Below are 17,932 nucleotides of genomic sequence, written 5' to 3' on the forward strand. Positions count from 1 at the left end.
TCCAGCTATGTTGACAAAATTGTATATATTTAAGGTGTACAACTTGATTTGATAGATGTATATACTGTGAAAGACAGCATTTTTTTAAAGGACAAGAAAAAGAAATGTAGCACAAAGTGTGTATAAATTTGAGGACACAATGCTTTAGAATACACCTCAACATAAAAATTCCAGTGAGAGTCATACCTAGATATATGGCATTGGGAAGTTTGTGATTTTTAAAGAAATTTTGAATGGTATTTTCAGAGACTCTTATTAAAGAGAGAGATGGTTTTTGGGATTCTGAGGGCAAAGTGTGTCGCCTGCTTTCTGAGATGCCGCCAGAGTGAGTTTGCAACACAGCAGAACCAAGAAGGAAAAGGATGAGTTTTCTCCAGCGCACGCAGCTCAGGAACCGGCCCCCCCCCCCCCCCCCAATTCCGTTCGTGCTCCGGGCCTGCCGCGTTCAGCCCCGCCCCTCGCCCACCAGTCCCGCCGCGACCCGGGCGAGCGCATGCGCGCAGCCCTCTCCGTCGCCTCGCGGGCTGCAGAGGCTGGGCGGGGCTTCCTAGCGTTTGCGGGACGGTGCCGCCCTCAGACCGCTCCCCTACGCTTCTCTTGGGACCGTTACCCTCGAATGAGGGACGAGCGGGGAGGGAAGGGTGGGGCTGCGGCTGCGCGGGCACAGCCCTTCGGGCCCGGGGAGGGGGCGACGAGGTCACATAACGGCTGCTGTGGCGTCTGGCAGGGGAGGGGGCGCCCTCCCCGGCAGCCCGAGCCCGCCTGCGCGCGCTGCGGCTCGGAAGCAGTTACCGGCTCGTAAACAACAGCTGCGCGCGCACCCGCATCAGCTGGCGCCGGGATCCCGCACCTGCGACCTCCTCCTCTCCTCTCCGCCGCCGCCTCTTGCTCAGCCAGAGCCAGCCTGCGACGCCGTCTCCTCTTCTGCTGGGACCCAGAGGAAGAAGGGCGAGGGGCTGACCTGCGGCGGGGCTCTGGTAGGGGAGAAAGCATCTCCCGGCAGAGGGTGGCCGGTCTTGTCACACGCAGGAGAAACCCAGAGAGCCGGACTAGCAGCGACCTGCCACAACCCTGAGCTGCAGTCCGAGCTCTCTCGACCCGCTAGCCGCCTCCTCGCAGATCCCAGGGACCTTTTTGCCAGAAGATCGGGCGGTCCACCGCGGCAGACCTCTTGGAGGCAGGAATCCGCTCTGCCCCTGCATCCTCCTCTGCTCACCCTTCTCTCCTCATTCTCCTCCATCCAGTAGTGTGGGATATTTTTCCCGTTATGCATGCGCACCTCTCCCACCAAACCCAAGTGGATTATCGGCCTCAAAAACATCGGGTGGCTCTGCACACACCTCCTCCCAGCCAGACCTGTGGGGTATTCACCTGATACACAACAGGTGGCCGGGTGTACACCGTTTCACAATTTGATCTATGCTGTATTCGCCTGATAAGGGTGGGCCTGCGCGCGCTTTGCTCAACTAGAACCCCCGCGACATTTACCGGATAAAGGACTAACTGCCTCGGCCGAAACCTGGGGATCGAGAGGAGAAACGCTTCACTTGCTTCTCTGAGACCATGACACGGAGCCCGCAGCCCTGGACCAGGGAGATAGCTAGATAGCTCTTCATCCTGAGGGAACGAAGTTACTTGGAATCGTTTTGTCTCTTTTTTTTCTTAAATATTTTTTAGCTACTAGTAGTGCACTTCCTAGGACAATCTGCTTGAATTCTGAGGAAAAGGATTCTTGTTTGGGGCTTTTTGTTTGGTGTAAATCAAGGCTTTTTAAAAAAAAACTTTTCTATTTTTTGCAATCGAAAGTAGCTAGCGTAGGAGGACGGATTTTGCGGGGTTTTCCTTTTTTCTTTGTCCTTATAAAGGAAAAGAAAAAGAAAAATGCATCCTCCAGAAACCACCACCAAGATGGCTTCAGTTCGGTTCATGGTGACACCGACAAAGATCGATGACATTCCAGGTTTGTCGGACACCAGCCCGGACCTCAGCTCTCGATCCAGTTCCCGAGTAAGATTTAGCTCCCGGGAAAGTGTGCCTGAAACAAGCCGTAGTGAACCTATGAGTGAGATGTCTGGAGCCACCACTTCTCTGGCCACTGTCGCACTAGATCCAGCCAGTGACCGGACTTCTAACCCGCCGGATGTTACTGAGGGTAAGTAGAAACGCAGATGACAGGGTACCTTCATTACTGGCTTATTTATCCAGGGTGACTGTCTGTCTACTGGGAGATCATTTTTCCATTAGACGACAACCATCAGGAACCAAGGTGCCTTTTTCTGAGATGCTTAGGAATCCTTCGGAGTAATGGTTAGCATAGTGGCTCTCTGCAATGGTAATTTGGCACGGGGGAAGGGATGTTGCAAAAAGGAAAGTAGATGTCTATTTTTGACTTCCTCATTTGTGTCTCCTTAGAATTGAAATGTCTTTTGGTTAAGAATGAATATCAAAGAATTTAATCGTTTTTGAGCACAGAGAATCTTAAATGGTAAAATTTAGTGGAAAGCTAGCTTTGGGGCTCTAACTATTACAGTCTGCTTTTAAGGCCACTTAGGAGGAGTAGTTATTGATCGTATCTTAGTTATTGGCTTTCCTATAAAGACTTCAGATATTGTATCACAAAATTCTTTTTAAAAATTTGTGTTTTACAGAGACAGTGGGTTCAAGTAGCTAAGCTTACTCAGAGTGAAGCTGGGTAGATCTAGTGTGCTATCCTGTCGAATGGAGAAATTGTACAGAGGCTTTTAGGGCCTCATTCCCACATAATTTTCCCACTTTGAACTTTAGATGAAATGTATTGAGTATTGAATCTTCATAGTAAGGAAGTAGCACACAAGCCACTTCTGACCTCTATTGACCACTGCAGACCTTTTAGCTTCCTAAACCAGTTTATGTCAGCTGGCTTGGAAGTTTTCATTGGATTTAGTGGGAAGAGGTGATGGAGGCAAGAGATGAGATAAAATGGAGAGGTCATAACGTTTTTTGGACTCCGAAGTAGAAAAGTTTGAGAACTGCTTGTATGTTTAGTTTTATGCTATATTCTAACTAATGTAGATCTGTCTGGTAGTGAAAATTTCTCTTAAGAATCTTAAAGACTCTTAAAATGTTATTCTACCCAAATTTGAAAACCGTAACTTTAGCCGCTGACTTGTGAAAGCTAGGCTGACTTGCCATTTTCTGGTGTCAAGAAATATCGTTCCTCCTAACCTAAAGGGTACAGGAAACCAGAATGGTTTTAGTTCCTCATTTCTGTTTGTGTTTTTTAATGTCTGGAGACAAGGTAGATTTGGTAAAGTTTATTGTCCTAGAATTCACTTATCCTTGACTAATCATTTTTTATAGGGAGATATTACAGGTTGGTTCCTGGACTTAACTATTTTCAACTTCTTGACAAACTTTACACTGTGTACCATGGTGTTAAATTATTTTTGATTCCATAATATAATTTCATCATTTCTTCTTCCTCCAAGTTAATTCTAAATTGTAGTTTTAGTTTTTATTCATCGTACTGTATTTAGGTTGTAAAAATACCGGGTAAAGACTATAACTGTTAGTTTTTTTAATGCTGTAGTTGTCATTAGGTAATTTATACTAGTTAAGTGTTGTTAGGCTTGTGACTTATCTGTTATGGAATTGTATATTCATTCTTTTTTTTTTATTTATAATTTTATTTATTTATTTTTTCCCCCAAACCTCCAGTAGATAGTTGTATGGTCATAGCTGCACATCCTTCTAGTTGCTGTATGTGGGACGCAGCCTCAGCATGGCCAGAGAAGCGGTGCGTTGGTGCGCGCCCGGGATCCGAACCCGGGCCGCCAGCAGCGGAGCGCGCGCACTTAACCGCTAAGCCATGGGGCCAGCCTTCATTCTGTTTTAAAAGGTAGACTTACTTCAGTGATGTGTTAGCCTTGCAGAACAAGCTCCTTGTCCAGGCTGCTGTGTTATCTTACCTGTAAGCATTCTTTACAGTCTAGAGTGGTATCATTTTACACTATAGGTGTAAAACTGGGGACATGTCTAGGTGAAATCTGTGTTGTTTAGGTGGGTACAGATGTTAAAGCTTGGCTCTCTAAGACATTCCTTAATGTTCAAATACTCTCTGGAACCAGATGAAAGGGAAATTAACAGTCCAGCCATTAGATCGCACTTTCCCCTAAATTCTCGGGAAACTAGTTTCCTACTTTCCCAATGACCTACTTTTTCTATCTTTTAAAAAAATTCTTGATTTTTTAGTTAGAATTAATTTAAAAATTAATTACTTTTTTAATTTATGATGACTATCGTCCTGTGATGTATTTTCCCCACCAGTAGGGGGAACTGGTGGGAAATATAATTATCCCGCCTTTGGCTTCATAATATGTGGATGCCCTTGTGAGATTTAGATATAGATCTTCAAAGGATGCAGTTGTCAAGAGATTCAAGGACATACATTAATCTACATTTGTCTCTGGGCTGGATTTAGTTCAGGAAAACAACTACTTCCTTTTCTACAATTGACTCTACCCTTAATCGCATAGTATATTTCAGAATTGTGTTTGCTATTTTAATCTTTAGAATTCTGTGGTATTTTTGGCTCTTTCTACAGCCGTCTGTGTTTGCGACAAAGGTATGATACCCTCTCCTTACCCCACAATTCTCATGCCTCCCACATTTTTTCCTGTAGAGAAGCTTCCCACCTTAAGTTTCTTTTCTTGTCATGTACCTTTTACTCACATTACATTGCACAGCCAAGGCGGGTGACATACGAAGTTTTACTTATTTCTGTTTTAATTTTTTCTACTGCTGACCTTTTGAGTAGATAATTATCTTTCTGCTATCAAAAAATTTATAGTTCTTTCATTTTGTCAAGGTTCCATTAGAATTTATGAGACTGTCCAGTTGGTAAATGAAATCAAGAATCTTAGCACTGTACTGGCTTATGCATGAAGAATGTCTTAAAGACAGAAAAGGAGGGGCCGGCCCGGTGGCGTAGCCATTAAGTATGCCCGCTCTGCTGCGGCGGCCCAGGGTTCGCAGGTTCGGATCCCGGGCGCGCACCGACGCACTGCTTGTCAAGCCATGCTGTGGCGGTGTCCCATATAAAGTAGAGGAAGATGGGCACAGATGTTAGTCCAGGGCCAGTCTTCCTCAGCAAAAAGAGGAAGATTGGCATTGGATGTTAGCTGTGGGCTAATGTTGCTCACCAAAAAAAAAAAGACACAAAAGGAACTGTCGGGAGTTGATACCTCTAGAGAGTTATGAAAGTACGGTGGAGAGTGGGAATTTTCCTTTACCAAAACAATTCCGAAGGGCATGTACAATTGTTTATGTGGAGAGTGTATCACTTTTATGATAAATTTTTTAAGAGGCATGGCATGTTAGGGAACTTCAGATGATCAAGAATTGAATTCTGATCAGAGTCCATTTTAATAAATGAGGAAAGTAAGGTTTACAGAGATGGTTATTTGTAGATCACAGAGTGGCAAAGCCAAGACTGAAGTGTAGGCCTCCTGACTTCTATCCAGTGCTTTCTATTATATCATTTTGCCTCTGTCATGATGAACATTTTTTACATTTGCCTCATAACCATTTGGTTAACTTAAATGATTGTTAGAATAATAATGCCTGGGCCGGCCCCGTGGCTTAGCGGTTAAGTGCGCGCGCTCCGCTGCTGGCGGCCCGGGTTCGGATCCCGGGTGCGCACAGACGCACCTCTTCTCCGGCCATGCTGAGGCCGCGTCCCACATACAGCAACTAGAAGGATGTGCAGCTATGACATACAACTATCTACTGGGGCTTTAGGGGGGTGGGGAATAAATAAATAAAATCTTAAAAAAAAAAAAAAGAATAATAATGCCAAAAAAGAGCAAGTAACATATTTTTATATATTTTACACAGGCTCTAATACATTTCACCCTTTTACAATTAAACAAATACTCCCTGAGGCTCTGATATGTGTGAGGCACTCTGGTAGGAATTATAGAAATATGCAAGTAAGATATAGATTCTGCTTTTGGAGAGCTCATGGTATAGTGGTGAAAATGATAACACTTGGTCCATTCCTTCACCATTTACTGAGCACTTATTCTGGGTCAGACCCTGTTCTGGGTGTTAAGGATGCAGGACTGAGAAAAAGAATCCAGTTAACTGTTCTAAGGAAAGTTATGATATAACATAGAAAAGCAAACAAATTTTCATATAAATTATAATGCTGTATGATAAATACAACAACAGAAATGTACAACAAAATACAAAAAATAATAGAAAAATACAGTAAAGGAAAATGATGAACTGAGGTGAAATGGAGACACTAAGAAACTGGAGGACTTGATGAGGTAAAGTGGTAGTGAAAGATGTAGAAGGATTCAAGACTGTGGTCAGACAGTTGAATGTTGGAGTTAATGATTTCAGAGATGGGGCAGTTCCAGAGGTAATATGATCTAGTGTGCAGCCTTGGGACTGGGTTTCTAAAGTGGAGTAAAAGTAAAAGCCCCTTGAGTCAAGGAGCTCTAATACCAACTTTGAGGCTGGCTGTTACCAAGTTTTTACTGAGGGGTGTTAGGTGGTAGAGATGCAAAAATAGTTTAGATAAGTCCTTCCTTCCAAGAGTCACCTTCTCTCCGAAACTTTTTCTGATTCAACCCCACACCCGGATAGAATAGATCAGTTCTTTATATGCCTTATACAGACTGTTACTGTAGCACCTATTTCATTTAATTTTGTTGTTTTTGTTTACATATTATTTTTATCAATTAGGCTGTAAGGTTTTTGAGGACAGGGACACGAAGTTGTCTTTGTGTCTTCAGCACCTAGTGTAATGCTTGATGCCACATATTGCTTGTACTCACTAAATACATATTGAGTTTAAGATCTGCTAAACTAAAAAAAGAGATAGAAATATAAACAAAAATTAAAAACATACTATGATAAAGGCAAATACCTACTAGAGCAGTGATGCTTCATCTGGCTGCATATTGGAATGGTCTAGAGATATTTTTTAAAAAATACCTCTGCCCCGTTCCCAGGGATTCTTTTTTTTTTTTTTTAAGATTTTATTTATTTATTTTTTTCCCCACAAAGCCCCAGTAGATTGTTGTATGTCATAGCTGCACATCCTTCTAGTTGCTGTATGTGGGACGCGGCCTCAGCATGGCCGAAGAAGCGGTGCGTCGGTGCACGCCGGGATCCGAACCCGGGCCGCCGGCAGCAGAACGCACGCACTTAACCGCTAAGCCGCTAAGCCACGGGGCCGGCCCCTAGGAATTCTGATTTAATTGCATCAGTAGTTTTTATTTTTTTATTTTTATTTTTTTTGTGTGTGAGGAAGATCAGCACTGAGCTAACATCCGTGCTAATCCTATTCTTTTTGCTGAGGAAGACCGGCTCTGAGCTAACATCTATTGCCAATCCTCCTCCTTTTATTTCCCCAAAGCCCCAGTAGATAGTTGTATGTCGTAGCTGCACATCCTTCTAGTTGCTGTATGTGCTGCACATCCTTCTAGTTGCTGTATGTGGGACGCGGCCTCAGCATGGCTGGAGAAGCGGTGCGGCAGTGCGCGCCCGGGATCCGAACCCCGGCCGCCAGTAGCGGAGTACGCGCGCTTAACCACTAAGCCACGGGGCCAACCTGCATCAGTAGTTTTTAAAAGCTCTTCAGCTAATTCTAATATCAAGCCAGAGTTGAAGACCGTAGCTCAAAAGGGAAGAATGATTAATGCTACATGCATGGAAAGAACTTTCCCACCTGAGCTGGGCTTTCAAGGGTTAACAGAAGTTCACCAAGTGGATAAGGCGCAGCAGGCTTTTCCTTAAATGTGAGTAGGTCTTACAGAATATTTGTCTGCACTTGGAGTCATTACATTACACATGGATGTTTAGCCTGCTCGGCTGATCTACCAATTCTGTGTGTTTTTAGTAGGTCTTGTCAGTCTCTCATGCTAGGGTTAAATTGGAGTAATGTTTTACTAAGAAACTTAGAAAGTGCTCTGTTTTTTTTTTCATAAGACCGTGTTTCAAAGTACCAAGTGCTTTTATTTAACTTTTGAAAAAAACTTCTAGTTTTTTGCCCCAGACCAAAATAAGTGAATTATATTGTATTTTCAATTGCAAGTGACTATTACCCTTCTTTTAAATATACCTTTCATATTATATGTTTATTGAATACTATCCATTTCACTTTGGCACTCTAATAGTGAGCTGTAACGTTGTATAAGGTAGTAAGATGGATAGTTTTATAAAAATACATGGATTTGATACCTTCTTAGCTTGCCTGATAGCATCTTCTGATAGATTTTTTTAGAGGGTTTTCAGTATCACTTATCTGAAACATTTTGGTTATAGACCACATCTGTTTTTCCCCTCTTCTTCATATTCCATAGCCAATGATTAAACTTTGTAATATACTACTTTACCCCCCAAGAAGCAATTAGCCAAATCCAGAATATGGGAAATTTTATTGAATAACTAGATTCTTCAGCCAATAAATGGCATGGAAAGAAAGAGAAAGCTGTTACAGATAAAAAGCGTATCAACTAAATGCAATGTGTGGACTTTGTTTGGATCCTGATATGAACAAAACAACTTAAAAAGACATTTTTGAGATAATCAGAGGAATGTGACCATGTACTTGGTATTAAACAATATTAAGGAACTATTGTGAATTTTCTTAGGTATATTTATGGCATTGTGGTACTGTAAATCCCTTACCTTACCTATAGAGATACATATTGAAGTATTGACAGGTGAAATGAAATGTTACTCCCCTCCCCCCAAAAAAGTTGAGAGATTGGCTAATGTTTATAATTTATTGAATCGGAATAAAAGGTACATGAAGATTCATTTTACTGTTCTCTCTGCTTGTGTATATATTTGAAAATATCTGTAATAAAAACTTTTAAAAGGTTAAACTGCAATTAAGAAAGCTGCTTTAATAGAAAGGACTTTCTTTTATAGCGTCTGTCCTAGAATGCGCTAGATATTTGATTAGACATCAGTGATTGGTAAAGTGATCGCTTCACCTTCTTGTCTTTTATCTTTGGTGGTCTCTTCTATGTCCTCACTAATTCTCTCCACCAAGGGCCTCATTCTTTTTTTTTTTTTTTTTTGTGAGGAAGATCAGCCCTGAGCTAACACCCATGCCAATCCTCCTCTCTTTTTGCCAGGGAAGACTGGCCCTGGGCTAACATCTGTGCCTATCTTCCTCCACTTTATATGGGACGCCACCACAGCATGGCCTGACAAGCAGTGCATCGGTGCGCGCCTGGGATCCGAACCCAGGCTGCCAGCAGCGGAGCGCACGCACTTAACCACTACTCCACGGGGCCAGCCCCCAAGGGCCTCATTCTTTTCCTCTCAGTGGCATGTTTCTTGATTCCAGATTCTCATCAAGTTTGCTTTGATGTTATATGTACTGGAATGGAAAAGAAAGAAGACGACACTTCTTGGGGACCAGGGAACCTTATAAAAGTCATGCTTTCCCTTTGGAAGGCTGTTAGAATAAAGAGAATGTTTCTAATGCTGACATTTAAGGCAATTTGTAATGATCTATGAGGACGATATTATGCTCTAAAGTTTTGGATCATGGTTGCCTCTCTTTTTGCCCCCTCTGACTAATAAATACTTCTGGGCTAGCAAGACCGTTGTGCAAATTCTAAAAAGGTACCCCTTCCAGGCTTCCCTGAGGAAGGGCAAACTGGATTTCAGCCCCCACCCCGCTGCTCTGTTGCCCCGACACAACCAGCACAGCTGCACCAGTGGGCTTGTTGACTCAGAATTATGCAGATTATATGTGTTTTAAGTTCTAGGTGATGTGTTTCTTAGCAGTAGGCATGCAAGTTTGGAGAGCTATATTGTAGGAATTATGAAAGCATTTTATTTTGTGAATGTGTAAAACAATGTATTATTTCAATGAAGTTTTATATGTAAATGGAAAAACAAAAAGATATTCCCTATTGAAACTCTGTGATTGAGTGCTTTGGTGTATTTTGTAGAATACCAGCAATTATATATGAAGATAAGAGCACAAAACTGCAGAACATGGCCGGCCCCGTGGCTTAGCGGTTAAGCGAGCGCTCTCTGCTACTGGCAGCCCGGGTTCGGATCCCGGGCGCGCCCCGACGCACCACTTCTCCGGCCATGCTGAGGCTGCGTCCCACATACAGAAACTAGCAGGATGTGCAGCTATGACATACAACTATCTACTGGGGCTTTGGGGGAAAAAAGGAGGAGGGTTGGCAATAGATGTTAGCTTAGAGCCGGTCTTCCTCAGCAAAAAGAATAGGATTAGCATGGATGTTAGCTCAGGGCTGATCTTCCTCACAAAAAAAAAATAAAATAAAATTTTGCTCTTTTAAACAAACTTGCACTCTTGGGAAAATTAATGTCTCTTCTTGGATGTGCTTGTATACACTACAGCATCCAGTATTATGCCTTGTGTAAAATATGTAGGTGTTCATTAAATACTTGGTGAATGAATGTTCTCATCAGAAAGAGAAGAAAAAACTTTTATTGATTTGTATGACTATTTTCCATGTGCTTTGAAATAAAGCAACAGCAGAAACTTACAAATAGCTTATGGTTCATTTTCTAAATTGGCGTAGTTTCTCTAAAGAGGAAAGTTTGTAAAATGAAATGTTCCCTAATCTTCTTTCTCTTGTGAAATATGAGAGCAGAGTTTGGGATCATGATGGTGCATGTAGGGATGGAAATAACTTAAGTGAAGGAAACAAGTGGGTGGCAGTTCATGAATTCTGCCCGCTCTCCAGCTTTTGGCAGCTCTGAGAAAGCAGCCTAAACAGTTCTTCAGATTCTTGAGCTTTATAACAGTAAGCAAGGGGTGGAGTGCTTAATCTTTTTGAATGACTGATAAACACTGTAGAAGGCGTGTCTTTCAGCATTCCACTCCCTTAGGGCTGGAGCTGTAAGTCACGTGAACTGAAAGTACTTCCCGATTCCCAGCCTCGGTCTCCAGCAGGCAGTAATCAGAGTCTGAAAGGGGCACGGCAAGGAAAAGGTAGTCAGGGAAAAGTAGACTGGAAGAAAGTTTAAATACAGTAAGAACAGAGGATTTCTAACTAACAGCAAGAGCACAGGCTTTCTAACTATAACAATGCCACACTTTACCGTGACTAAGGTAGAGGACCCAGAGGAGAGGGCAGCAGCTTTGGTCTCCCAAGAGGGGGAGCCCAGCTTAGCAGGAATAAAAGACCGGATTCAGCATTCAGATGAACCGGGTAAGTACTTGGCAGCTTTGGGAACATATAGGGTTTTTCGTAAAAGAAATGGTAACTAAAATATTCAAAATATCTCCTTAAGGATGGAGAAAAAGTACTGTGGTTAAAGTGTTTCTCAGTCAGCTGTTTCACTCCCTTGTATATCTGATAACTTATCTTACTTTTTTCACATTCTGGTTTGTTTTTCCCTGCAATGAGTTCTGTGTTCGTTACCTACAGGTGAAATTGAATCGGTGGCAACACATGAAACAAGTTTTCAAGCAAAAAGAAAGGCGCAGTAAAAGTCAATTTATGCGGAATTTAGAATTCACCTTCTGCTCAGATAAATTATCTGGAAAAGTACATAAAGAAGGAGCATGATTCAGTAGTTTCGTAGAGTGGACTTTGCAGTTGTGACTTTTCAAGTTATTCTGTATTTTGCCTCACTTTACCAGTTAAACAGTAATTCAATAGTGAATGGTCTAAGAATTCTTTAATGAAAGAACAAAAGTACAATAGATCATTATGATGACCAGCATAGCATCAGATTTAATAAGTTTGATGAATGTGATTATCCCTATTATTTTCTCTAAATGGTAACAGTTAACACTTGCTGGAGGAATTGCGGCTTTGAGTTTTTAAACATGCAATTAAAATCTTAGTCAGTATTACGGTATTAAATATAGTCGTGGTTTGAAGCCCTTTATTTTTTAAGTCTGTAAATTTCATAAATTGTCAAAAAATTCTCTGGTGTGTGAATAAAGGCTAAGGGAAAAAATAATCTCTCAAAGTCCTTTTTAATTCCATGATTCCATGATTCTGACTTTTCCCTATAGCAAGTAACATATCACGATTCCTTGCTGTAAACAGCTGTTGACTCGCTCCTGTCTTACCAAGGCTTTATGAATTTTTAAGGATCTGTAACTTAAGAACTATCAAAAAAAATTTCCTCCTTTTTTTTTTTCCTTCTAGTGAGAGAATTTACTAGGGGAAGATAAAAACGAAAGGTTTTATGGAAACTGTCTGCCAGGTTATTTTCATTATGCTGGGTGATAAATTGGAAGTTTAACCTACTTTGAACTTGAACCTGATTTTCCACAACTTTAGCTCAAAGAAGTTAGGTTCTCTTTTGGGATTGTGTGTATTTGAAGCTGTGCTTTCTTAGTTGCTTATGTTTGCTGCCCTTACATTTTAATCCCTTTAGGCTTCTGCCTTTGCTATTCATTAATTTCGCAAAATGAAGTCTATCTGTACCTCATTTCACTTCTTATTGTTTTTTATTTCCTTTCTTCACCACCTCTATTTTATTATTTCATCTGTACTGATTCTGTAGTGTTTGGGGAAATCTGCTTTATTCAGATTAGAACAGTGTTGAAATAATCTTTTAGCAACCACCTAGAAAAGCCATAAAAATTTTTTTGAAATTTTGATAGCAATCAACTTTGTAATAAGTGACATTGCTAGGCTTAATTTAGTTTCTTCCATAGTAATTGCTTTGGACGAGGAAGACGTGACAGATACATCTAACTTGAATTTTATAAGGCTTTTTATTTTGGCGTTTTCCGTGACAGCCCAGAAAGTATCCACTTGAATGAACTATTGTTTGGTAAGTGAACAACTGATGGGAGTATAGTATCTAATTGTATTTATCTTTATTGTAGGGTTAAATTGGAAGGGAAGAGGAGGGAAATGTATATGGGAAAAACCTGGAAGTTTTGTTTTTTTTTTTTTACTTTGGAGTAAAATGTTCTTGCTGATAGATGGTGTTTTTGGAGCAGTTGTTTGAAATGCAATAAATTTTATCCCTTTTTCTTCTGAATTAAAAATTGTTAAACTGGGGCCGGCCCCATGGCCTACTGGTTAAGTTCAGCATGCTCCACTTCAGCGGCCAGGGTTCGGTTCCCAGTTGCGGACCTACACCGCTCATTGGAGGCCCTGCTGTGGTGGTGACCCACATAGAAAATAGAGGAAGATTGGAAAAGATGTTAGCTCAGGGTGAATCTTCCTCAAGCAAAAAGAAGCGGATTGGCAACAGATGTTAGCTCAGAGCAGATCTTCCTCAGGGAAAAAAAAATTGCTAAACTGATTGTGGTTTTGTTGCAAGCACTTCTAACCCTAGCCAGTTATGTAGCCAGTTGCTTTTTGTGGTTTTCCTTCTTTATCTGTGAGGAGAGAAAAATATGTAATGTCATATAAATTGAACGTATTTAGAGAGCAGATCATCCTTTAAAATGTATTTTTTAAAAGATAAGATTTATTTGAACTAGGCAGGTAATTTGAGATAAAATAGAAATATGAATATAGACATAATCTAAACTAATTTTATTTTATTTTTTAATTTATTTTATTGAGGTCACATTGTTTTATAACATTATATAAATTTCAGGTGTACATCATTGTATTTCAACTTCTGTATAGACTGCATCGTGTTCACCACCAGAAGTCTAGTTTCCATCTGTCGCCGTATGTATGTGCCGCTTTACCCCTTTTGCCCTCCCCTAACCCCCTTCCCCTCTGGTAACCACTGTCGACTGAAATAGAGTCTAGGTAATATTAGTGAAGGAGTTTGTTCAGTAATCAGAGTGAGGAGTTCAAGCCCTCGGAAACAGTTCAACAGAGCGCTCGGATGGAATTGTTCCCAGGTATGTGAGGTTAAGTGCAGCTTATATCTTGCACAAACACTGTACATACAGGGAAGAAGGAAAAAAACTTACAACCAGATTTCATATATGTTAAAAGGGATAGGGTACATCTGGTTTTTCTCTAGATTATACGTTAAAGATAACATAAACAAGAATTTCAAACAGGTTCAGAGATGGTAATGTTTTCTACATGTGGTGGGAGGCAAGGACCAGGGTCCTCAATTATTCCCTTAATCTCTAAGAAATGCAGCTGGAGATGTAGGAGCTAGGTACCCTTTATCTTTTCCTGGTGCAGATTTCTCCAGCTGGCATCTTTAGTCATGAGGTGTGGGGTTGCAAAGTCGTTTTGACAGGCTGAAGATGGCCTGCACGGCTGCTTCACAGTACAGCCTGGGTTTTATTGTACTGACTTAAAGCCTATGCAATTAGTTTGTTAGATATCACCTGTTAGACCAGGGAGAGGGGTCCCAAAAATCTGTCCACACCACCAATCCGTTCTCCATATCTATGTGTTTGTCTTCCACATATGAGTGAAGTCATATGGTAATTGTCTGTCTCCGTCTGACTTATTTCACTTAATATCCTCAGGGTCCATCCATGTTGTCACAAATGGCATAATTTTATCTTTTTTTTGTGGCTGAGTAGTATTCCATTGTGTATATATACCACATCTTCTTCATCCATTTATCTGCTGATGGGCACTTGGGTTGCTTCCAAGTCCTCGCTATTGTAAGCAATGCTGCAGTGAACATAGGGGTGCATATACCTTTTTGAAATAGTGTTTTCATGTTCTTTGGATAGATACCCAGAAGTGGAATAGCTGGATCATATAGTGTTTCTATTTTTAATTTTTCGAGAAATTTCCATACGGTTTTCCATAGTGGCTGCACCAATATATGTTCCCACCAACAGTGTATAAGGGTTCCTTTTTCTCCACATCCTCTCCAACACTTGTTATTTCTCATCTTTTTAATAATAGCTATTCTGACTGGTGTGAGGTGATATCTTGTAGTTTTGCTTTGTTCAACGTCTTTTGAAGTGCCTGTTGGCTATCTGTGTATCTTCTTTGGAAAAATGTTCAGATCCTCTGTCCATTTTTTAATTGGGTTGTTCATTTTTGTTGTTGAGTTGTACAAGTTCTTTATATATTTTGGATATTAACCCTTTATCAGATATATGATTTGCAAATATTTTCTCCCAGTTATCTTTTCGTTTTGTTGATGCTTTCCTTTGCTGTGCAGAAGCTTTTTAGTTTGATGTAGTCCCATAAACTAATTTTAAAAAGAAGTATGTTAATCCCTGCCATGCTAGCTACTAGAATGTCAATCTAGTAAAACCTTGCTTAATTTTGGTTTTAAAGGGAAAAGCAGAAACTCAGACTTTCCTAACATCTTTCTTGACTGTTTTCCTCCTCCCCAGTCCAGTTTAGGTGCCCCATCCTATGTTTCCTCAGCAGCCTGTCCATAGAAATAGCACCTACCACACTCTGTATTGTAGTCACCTGTTTGCTTCTCTCCCCCCCAGTAGAATGACTCTAGGCTCCTTGAGGGTAGAGACCTTGTGGGACCATTTTTGTATCTCTAGGACCAGGTGAATTACACATAATAGGCAATTCAGTGAATAGATTTGTACTGTGCCTTTTTTATTCTCCAAACACATGTTCAGTGCAAATATCATGTGCCAGGTGTACTTTTTTCCTAAGGCTCCAAAGGCATAGGAAGCATAAGTTCCCCACCAAAGGGGGAAGAATAGCTTTAGAGCTAGGGACCTGGCTTTGAGGCCCAGTCCTACTAATTATTACTAATTAGGAGTAGTGATAATTTGTATTAATTATTACTTGAGTGACTTTGGGCAAGTTATTTAACTTCTCTTAGCCTTAGTTTACTCATTGATGAAACAAAGGGAGTAAGAATACCTACTTTACATGGTGGTTGTGAATTACATGGAATTACATGGAAAAATATAAGGCACTCAAACATGTGTGACACAGCACTCAAAAATAAGAGCTACCTTTTACTCATTATATTGGATTAGTGGTTTAATAAGAACAAAAACTGCTTTGGATAACAGATGATGGAGAGAATAATAATATTTCCTGGAGTGGACCCTGGACAGGTATCTCAAAGGATAGGACACAACTGATTCTTTTTTTTTTTTTTTTTTAAAAGATTTTATTTATTTATTTTTTTCCCCCCAAAGCCCCAGTAGATAGTTGTATGTCATAGCTGCACATCCTTCCAGTTGCTATATGTGGGACACAGCCCCAGCATGGCCGGAGAAGCGGTGCGCGCCCGGGATCCGAACCCGGGCTGCCAGCAGCGGAGAGCGTGCACTTAACCGCTAAGCCCTACAACTGATTCTTGAAGGGAGGTCCAGAGAAGGAGATTACAAGCATAGGAAGAATTAGAAAGTATGAGAGGAAGGTGTAGCACTTGTGGGAAGGAGAAGTTTAAGGTAGTTAGCACACTGGGCATGTGGTGAAGAGAGCTAAAAGATGAGGCTACTTAATGAAGTGTTGTCAATTTCACCCTCTCCCCACTCTGTGGAATAGTGAGTATTATGCTTTTTTAGAGATAAGAAACAGGCTGTTGACAGTAACTTGCCTTGGGCTACCAGGTGAGTAGTAGCAGAGCCAGAGTTCAAACTTCTACATTTTCTGTGCTTCCCGTCATACCATGATGCCAAGTCCTAGCTTTTTAAGAATAAGAACAAGTTACTTTATATCTTAATGTGCATGGACCACAGGATTTGGTGTGAGCATTATCAGATCTGTGATGTTTTTTATAAGAACTATACAACAGAGTTTTACTGTTTATTGCATTTACTTAATCAGGTATAAACGTTACATTCATACATTTATTTAAATATTTATTGAGTTTAAGTATTTCTGTGAAATAATTGTCCCACATCTTCTCCCTCACTCCTCAGATCTTCTTAGGCAGATTTCGACTGCTGAACTTGCCTTCACTTGATGCAGATAGCAGATTGGAAGATTTCCCCTTCCTTTGAAATAGTGTTTTAAGGAAATTTTCAGAAACAGACCTATAGCAGAAAAGAAAGGAACCTTTATTAGTATTGAACAGCATCTCCAAACGTTCTCTCTCAAGTAATCCAGATGGTATGAGAGCATACCATGAGAGAGATTTCGTGTTAAATGGAGTTTAAATTGTATTAAGAACCCACAAGAAGTTAGACTGTTAACTAAACATTAGTTCTGCTAGTTACCCGTGAAAGCTTGTGTTCTAAAGAAGGTGATGTAACTACTTTCTTTTATTGACTAACATTAAAATAGGTTGAAATAGGCAACTAAATAGCTTCTTTGTATTGATAAAAAATGTTTTCTGTAGTGAAGATTTAAAAACTGTATTTGTTTTTGTCCTTTTAACTATTCAGATGAGATTTTTTTACCAACCCAACTAACAGAAATTCAGATCTGCTTGTTTTAAAATCTCAGGATCACATGTTTGTCCTTAAACTTGGCTTGATGAGACACGTTTTTCTGCCTCCCTCCCCACCCCTCAATATTCCATCGTTGTCAGAAAGACTAATACCTCCCTGAAATATCTTCCCAATTCTTTTTACCATGTATTTTTTTACTCTATCTAAGACGTTAATGCAACAACACAAATTTGAGTCTGATTCCTTTCAGTTCTTTACATCTTAAAACTTTGCTTAGATTATTGACCCTTCGTTGTCGTCATATTATACTCTGACAATCTTGAACACTTTCATTCCCTATTTCAGTACTGTTATCACCAGTTTTTTAGAATCTCTCGCTCCCCAAATTTTTCTCGCTTAGGGTACCAACCTTCTGTGTACTATCTGTTGCTTCTGCCCCAAAGGAGACATACCAGATTGGAACTGATTTAGTTCTATAAAGATAAAATTTTTCCAAAATATATATACATGTATATTGCTTAATATTTTTATCTCCTATACTCAAAGCAACATTTACTTACGATTATAAAAACATATTAAGTATAATTTTAGCATATTATATTCAAAAAGTTTTCAAATTTCAGACTGAATTTGGATATAAGGCATAGGTTACAAAATTGATTATAAACTTTAAAGAATCTAGCATTTTTTGGTTTTGCCAGGTTG

At 40.4% G+C, this 17,932-nt stretch overlaps 1 protein-coding gene across 5 annotated transcripts in view; it reads left to right on the forward strand.

Moving 5' to 3' along the window:
• Positions 1–693: 693 nt before the first annotated feature.
• SLC12A6 (solute carrier family 12 member 6) overlaps positions 694–17,932 on the forward strand; it is an 82,293-nt gene continuing 65,054 nt past the window's right edge. The window contains exons 1-3 of one of the 5 annotated variants that reach the window (XM_058541149.1): positions 12,764–12,792; positions 13,573–13,653; positions 13,727–13,828. In XM_058541149.1, coding sequence (XP_058397132.1) covers positions 13,813–13,828 — 16 coding nt within the window. In that variant the 5' untranslated portion in view covers positions 12,764–12,792; positions 13,573–13,653; positions 13,727–13,812. Of the gene's footprint in view, positions 2,153–10,740; positions 11,208–12,763; positions 12,793–13,572; positions 13,654–13,726; positions 13,829–17,932 lie in introns of those variants that run through there. The other 4 variants (XM_058541150.1, XM_058541147.1, XM_058541148.1 and 1 more) reach the window with 4 other exon arrangements.

Source organism: Diceros bicornis, chromosome 5 (genome assembly GCF_020826845.1).
Source record: "Diceros bicornis minor isolate mBicDic1 chromosome 5, mDicBic1.mat.cur, whole genome shotgun sequence".
Taxonomy (NCBI): Eukaryota; Metazoa; Chordata; class Mammalia; order Perissodactyla; family Rhinocerotidae; genus Diceros; species Diceros bicornis.